The sequence below is a fragment of the Sinocyclocheilus anshuiensis genome, unplaced genomic scaffold (assembly GCF_001515605.1).
Source record: "Sinocyclocheilus anshuiensis isolate Anshui unplaced genomic scaffold, SAMN03320099.WGS_v1.1 scaffold269, whole genome shotgun sequence".
Classification (NCBI taxonomy): domain Eukaryota; kingdom Metazoa; phylum Chordata; class Actinopteri; order Cypriniformes; family Cyprinidae; genus Sinocyclocheilus; species Sinocyclocheilus anshuiensis.
In genome coordinates, this window is record NW_015536474.1 from 1,220,707 (window position 1) to 1,228,126 (window position 7,420).

Consider the following 7,420-nt stretch of genomic DNA (forward strand, 5'->3'; position numbering starts at 1 on the left):
CCCTTATTTTTATAGGACAGTCAAGTGAGAGCGTGAGAGAGGGGGAACACTACTGTCACAATAAAAACTGCAATGCAATGCAGTGCTTAAATATATGGGCATCACTTAAAAACAGCGTTTTAATTAAGCCTATTAAAAGCACTGAGCTAAAATAAATAGCATTTTATTTATATAAATTAAAATATTTATTTTAAAATAATTTAATAAAATACTTTTTTGAGCTTGTTTATTTGATTATCAAATACTCAACCTATAATCCCATACGCAAATGTACATATATTACATTTCCACATATGAAATATATTGTCATATTAAGTAAAAACATATATAAAACCAATTAAAAATTTGAACTATTTCATATATTAACACATCTATCCCATAAAAATATGTGCTTATGTATGTATAATACATTCTCAAAAATTGATGTCATGCATATGAAAATATACGCTAAAACCCATTAATACGTGTTGATATTATATAAGTAAATATAACAGATAGACATGCATTTAAAATCTATTATAAAACATAAACATATATACATAATTTCTTTGTATTTATGTTGTTTTAATAAAGTTGTGTATATGAATTAAATATTGTTGACATATATAGAAAAACATCATATAGATATTATTAACATAATATACAATTAATAGTAAATTTTACTATGGGGATTTTATATGTGTTACCAACTTATATCTTCATCTACCCAAAGAATGTACATATGAAAATTATATACTGTCTTATTGGTAATATATATGTCAATATCTTTAATATATATGTCAATATATTTGATATAGGGCAATATATATATTACATTTCTCTATGGGATATCATTTTCAAAAAAAACTATGCAACAGCTGGTATTACTTTAATTCAGTTAACAGTGACCTGAGCTTACTCATAATTATGATAGAGCTCCTCGTAAAAGCTTTTAAAAAATCTATTTCATAATCTGTTTTGACTGATTCAAACGACAAGAAATCAGTCATTTCTATCTGCTACAAAAAACCTAATCAGAGCACCCCTTCTCTGAAAGATTAATAATTTGACACATACAGAAGTGAACATACATGTACAGACAAGATAATACAATCACTGACACACTGGTTTTACAGTAAAGCTATTTGCCCCTTTGTATAAAGGTATTAGTAGGGGTTTTACTTAAAAGTTGCTAGTAATGTAAAATAATAAATCAAATCACTATTTTAGTTAAGTAATTAGTAATGTGTAATAGATTTTTTTGAGTAACTCACCCAACTCAGGATCTAAAACAGAAGACAACTCGGCAAACATGAAGCATCACTTCCAGCGCTGACAATCTGACAAAATAAAAAAAACTTAATTAGAGCTTAATTAAATATTCCTGCTGCAAGGTTTCCTCCCCTGTTTTCAACAGAAGAAAATAAAGAGAAACTACAGACAGAAAAAGTGATGGGTAAATGACATCCCTTCCACACATCAATACACAATTCAGCTACATTAGTATATGACTGAAACCAAAACTACAATTAGTAGTACACCATTAAAGTAAATTATAACAACAATTAAAAAAATCACTAACAAATCTAATCATGGTTCAACAAAAATAGGTGTGTAAGTTACATTGGAAGATTTTAAAATAAGCGCACAGACAACTTGCACGGTTTGAAAGAAAAGGTTGTGTGCCAGCGTTAAACGGCGTTGACTCCTGAGGTTCCCGACTACGCCTCTTCTACGCTTAAGACTTAAATAGCCAATAATAATTTAGAAAGAAATGTAAAAGCCAATCTAAGCTAAAACTTTAATTTGACTGATTTTCAATTGGGTGGGCACTGCCCACCCTTGCCCACACGTAGCCACGCCTCTGGAGCAAACATCTTAAGACCAAGTCTTGGGGGAGTCATTGGCATATTCAGTACTGAGACCAAACAATAAAGATCTGAAGTTCTCAGAGTCTCTCAGCATCAGAATCATGGACAACTCCTCAAAGTGCTGCGCTTTCGAAGCACCCATCTTGGATGAAGTTCTACCTCCGATACTATTCGTCGAATTCATTTTAGGCCTTATGGGGAACGTCCTCGCCCTCTCTATGTTCTTCTTCCACAGGGACACCTGGAAGCCCAATTCTGTTTATCTTGCCCATCTCGCTGTGGCAGATTCGGTGGTCCTTTTCTGCCTTCCTTTCAGGGCCGACTACTACCGCCGGGGCAAGGACTGGGTCTACGGAGATGCTTTCTGCCGTATTTTGCTCTTTCTTTTGGCCGCCAACAGAGCTGCAGGTATATTCTTCCTCACTGCTGTCGCCGTGGACCGATACCTGAAGATCGTCCACCCTCTCAACCGCATCAACCGAATGGGTTTGACCTACGCACTGTGGGTCTCTGTTGGCCTGTGGGGTCTGATCATAGCCATGACTGTCTACCTCCTAACAGACAAGCATTTCTACTATCGAAATAACCGCACACAATGTGAGAGCTTCAACATATGTTTAGGTCACAATGCATTGTCTGACTGGCACAATTCATTCTACGTTATCCAGTTCTTTGTACCCACCGGCATTGTTATCTACTGCACGGCTTGTATTACGTGGCAGCTGAAGAGTAAGACAGTGGACACACAGGGCAAAATCAAAAGAGCCGTGCAGTTTATATTAGCAGTCGCTCTAGTTTTCATTATATGTTTCTTCCCGAGCAATGTCTCCCGTATCGCCGTCTGGGTGTTGAAGAGCTGGTATAGTGAGTGCCAGTATTTCCGTGATGCAAATGTGGCTTTCTACACGACAGTCTGCTTTACCTACTTCAACAGCGTGCTCAATCCCATCGTCTACTATTTCTCCAGCCCAGCGTTCAGTGGATCCCTCAAGAAAGTCTACATGAAACTTCTAGGAAAGAAAATGGACGATGAGGAGGACGATGAGAAGAACAATCACAGTTCTGTTACAGTATCAGCTAATGTATCTTAAGTTAATATTCACTATGTAGTGTTGATATTATAAAGTCATACACTTTATAATTCATAATAATATTTATTCAGATGTCAACGATAGCTGTTAATGTATATTCATGTAGCCTAATCATCGATTTGTGACCTTCATAAACATTTAATATGCCCTTGACATTAGTCTGTTTATATAAATTAATTACTTACACAAATGACTTCACTAATACTTTAATAAATGTCTTCAACAGTCCTCTTGCTTTGTCTGATTATTTAATTGTAAAAATAGAAATATAGTCAAATTAACACTATTTGGAAATATTCAATGTTTTAGATATGAACAAAGTTTTTTTTCTTAAATGTGACTATAATTTATATAACTGTTTGACCCTATGTTGTTGTCATATTGTGCTGTATTTTCCTATGATTTAAAAAAAAAATTTAAAACTTATTACTGCATATTTTCACTTATTGAATATTTAACATGCATATTTTTACTTAATATTTATTAGGACTGAAAATTTTTTTTATATGCTTTCTTTTTTATAGCAAACATAGGCTATTCAATTTACAATAGTTCAGGCAAGTCTTTGTTTTTGAGTATATTAAATCATGAATATTGCTAATTATTTTGATATTATTAGAATATTGCATTATAGTATTATTAATATTGTATTAATATTAACTACATTTAAGATTGTTAAACGTTATTGTTAACATAAATCATTATTGTTATGATTGTATTAAGTCATGTAGGCTATATAAAATTCCTAATAATAATATTGATTTTAATATTGAAATCATAACATGCCGATATAAAATCACGTTTTCATTCAATGTTTCATAAACGTACTGTCTTATTGACAAAAGGAGCTACCAAATGACAAACTCACACATTAAAAACAACCTTCGCAAGATTCCGTAAATTACTGCACGCTAATTAGGCGAAGGATAAAACACGCCAAAAGAACAAAAGAGCGCACACACTCGGGTCTCGCAGCACTACGCTCGCTGTGTATTTGGCGCAGGCGCGCTGTAAATGCGGTGTGTGTGCGCATTGTGTGTGTGTGTGTGTGTGTGTGTGTGTGTGTGTCTGTGTGTGTGTGTGTGAACTGCCGGCGAGCTTAAAAATATTACCGAGCGGCGGGAATGTCTGGCAGGTCAGTGCGCGCCGAGACCCGGAGCAGAGCCAAAGATGACATCAAACGCGTTATGGCCGCTATTGATAAAGTACGAAAATGGTAAGATCGCGGGGAAAAAGCCGTGTTTGTTCCACTGGAGAAAAAAAATGCGATTGTGGGGGAGGAGAGAGAAAGAACAAACGAGAAGGACAGAGAGTGAAATTATAAGGGTCATTTTTGAGAAGTGAACTCGAGCGCACGCCAGGTGCTGTGCGCTCACCCGACACCATGCACTAAAAAATGAATGTTTTGGAGGGATTTCATTGGTTTCTGATGGAGATGAAGTGGGTTGAACCCAGAAGCCATTTCGTTGCAGTCACATGAAGCCATTTCTCGCTGCAGTTTGGCGCACTGTGATGTGTAACATCTGTGTTTTGGGATGAAGGCTGGGTAAACTCACCTGTGCGCGCGGGAGTCACAGTCGCTGTAACACACACAGAGAGTTGAAATGCAGCTCAGTCTCTTTACATCAAATAAAGCTGAACACAAGGAGCGCTGTGGGGGCTGGGACAGGGAAGTGAGCGACTGACTGCATGCCTGATATTTCATTAACAACATTAAAGCAACATTTCAAAGATGTGGCTTTTAGACAAAGGATGTTATCTTTAGACATTATTAGAAAAATAATTAGACATTATATAGAAAAATAATTTGGAATGCAGGTTTTTGATATTATGAAGCACAACATTTTACCTAGCTTTTCTTGTAACCACAGGCATTTTTGCTTGCATATTATTTTTGGTTCAATCTCTTTTTTATTTATAGGATATGTCTTTTTAATATGCTCATTTTTTATATAATATCTCACATTAGATATATTATTTGTACTGCATATGGCTCCTATTGCTGTTATTATAAAAGTACTGCCATTGCAGATAAATATATCAGGTTCATTTAAGTGCATTTTATTTTATGTAAACACAAAATCAGTAATGGCCTATTTACTTTTTAAATACTCATTCGTATTGTGCACAATTCATCAGTGTGTATTAATTACTGCAATAAATATATATGGCTTTTCAAATCAGAATGTGATTTCCTTTTAAACAATCATAGGCCGTGTAAGCTATTTTAACCAGTAACCAAATAGCTATTTAGGCATTGAAGTACTTCTTTTTGGGCTACAGATCTTTGTTTTAACAATTCACAGGGAGAAAAAATGGGTGACGGTTGGAGACACTTCACTGCGTATCTTCAAATGGGTTCCAGTGACTGAACCAAAGTCTGACGATGTAAGTGTTAAGGTGTGCGACAACTGTGCATGCTTTTCTCTTTGTATGAAGTTGTAGTTCATTAATATTCTGTCTGACTTCTGAACAGAATAACAAAAAAAAGAAGGGCAGAGAGGAGAAATATGGATCAGAGTTGACGACTCCGGAGAACAGTTCCTCTCCAGGAATGATGGACATGCACGGTCAGTCTCATAACCATGCCAAGATTCTAAGGCTGTGCATAATGTAATTTGACAGTATTGACTCTTAAATGACAAGCTGTGGTTTCCCTTATAGACGAGAACAGTAATCAGAGCTCAATAGCTGATTCCTCTCCAGTGAAGATGGAGAACAGCTGTAGCACGAGCCCGACACCAGAGGCCACTGCTGCTGCTCACGATGATGGAAACAAGTGCAAGGCAGAACATACGCCATCCCCTGACAAAGGTACGAAAAACCACTTTCATGTTTACACAAATAAAAGGAATAGTTCACCCTAAAATAAAAAGTTGCTGAAAATGTACTCACTCTCATGTCATCCAAGATTTAAATCTGTTTGTTTCCTCGTGGTAACAGATTTAGAGAAATTCAGCACATCACTTGCTTACCAATGGATTCTCTGCAGTGAATGGGTGCCGTCAGAATGAGAGTCCAAACAGCTGATAAAAAACATCACAAAAATCCACACTACTCCACTCCATCCATTAATGTCTTGTGAAGTGAAAAGCTGCATGTTTATAAGAAACAAATCCATCATGAATGCATTTTAACTTCAAACTGTTGCTTCTGGCCAAAATACAAGTTTCTCTAGTGAAAAAGTCCATCTCCTGTTGTCCTCTCACATCAAAATCCACCCACAAATTTGTTTAGAACAGTTTTTCTCTTGTAAACAGTGCTTGATCTGTGCATATTTCTCTCCTGATTCAGACCAAATTACTTTTTCACTGGATAAGGCAATTATTATGGATTGAGAACAGAATCTTGATGATGGATTTGTTTCTTACAAACACACAGCTTTTCACTTAACAAGATGTTAACTGATGCACTGAAGTGGTGTGGATTTTTGTGATGTTTTTATCAGCTGTTTGGACTCCCATTCTGACGGCACCCATTCACTGCAGAGGATCCATTGGTGAGCAAATGATACAATGCTAAATTTCTCCAAATCTGTTGCGACGAAGAAACAAACTCATCTACATCTCGGATGGCCTGAGGGTGAGTACAGTTTCATAGAGACGGTATTAAAAACATTGCATCCAAGATCTGAAAGAAATGTGATGCATCACAATTGGATGAATCACAGTGTGGTTGAATTTTTATAGGGAATTGTAACTCCACCCCTTCAGAGACCTCAACAAGCAAAACAGATACTCCGTTATCAGGGGAGAAGGAGTCCCCATCAGGCACCTCAACAAACACTCAGGTAAAAACATCACTTACCGTCAAGTCAGAAGAAAATAATCAAGACTGGGAATGACTGGAGGGTGAGAAAACGTTTTGCTTTTTGTGTTTTGTTAGGAAAGTGAAGATGGTTCCCCACCCACAAAGAAAAGTAAAGTGGAATCATCTTCTCAGGACTTGGATAACTAAAGCTGACTAGTTTGCTCCCACGTTTCAAACACGTCACTGTCACGAACCAATGAGGAAACCCGACCCACTTGACAAACCATTCCTGATCTTCAAATACAGCTTCACCTTCTTCTTCATCTTCTCACCTGGAGCGAACGTTTGCAGACGTCACTGTGCCAGTGAACCGAGGTTGATGGCAAACACTGACCTGATCCTTTGAGAAACCTGCAGCCTCGCTCCATCCAGTTCATGCACGATATACAGCGTTAGTTTAACAGTAACGAGAGTGAATGCACTGCATAGATTTGTCAAGATAAAAGATGGATTTGCTGCTGTGATCATCTTTATTTAAAAAAAAATTATTATTTAATTTAATGACTCTACTAGTTGTTTTCTAACTATTTTGTAGATTGTTGTATGGTTATAGTGCAGGTGTTTGGTTTGTTTATAGATTCTCTACTGGTTTGTGTGCCTTCTGGCTCCATGATGTGTGCTCTTTTTTTTTTTTTTTTTTGGGTTTTTTTTTTTTAAGTTTTTCAAAGA

General features: G+C 36.4%; 2 protein-coding genes across 2 annotated transcripts; both read left to right on the forward strand.

Moving 5' to 3' along the window:
• Positions 1-1,951: 1,951 nt before the first annotated feature.
• LOC107655794 (hydroxycarboxylic acid receptor 2-like) lies at positions 1,952-2,941 on the forward strand. Its single transcript, XM_016443409.1, has one exon. The coding sequence runs from the start codon at positions 1,952-1,954 to the stop codon at positions 2,939-2,941; it is 990 nt and encodes a 329-aa protein (XP_016298895.1).
• Positions 2,942-3,898: 957 nt separating this feature from the next.
• Positions 3,899-7,378, forward strand: LOC107656091 (B-cell CLL/lymphoma 7 protein family member A-like). Its single transcript, XM_016443823.1, has 7 exons — positions 3,899-3,974; positions 4,011-4,157; positions 5,248-5,329; positions 5,418-5,511; positions 5,606-5,755; positions 6,631-6,731; positions 6,827-7,378. The coding sequence occupies exons 2-7, from the start codon at positions 4,066-4,068 to the stop codon at positions 6,896-6,898; spliced, it is 591 nt and encodes a 196-aa protein (XP_016299309.1). The 5' UTR covers positions 3,899-3,974; positions 4,011-4,065; the 3' UTR covers positions 6,899-7,378.
• The last annotated feature ends 42 nt before the right edge of the window (positions 7,379-7,420 follow it).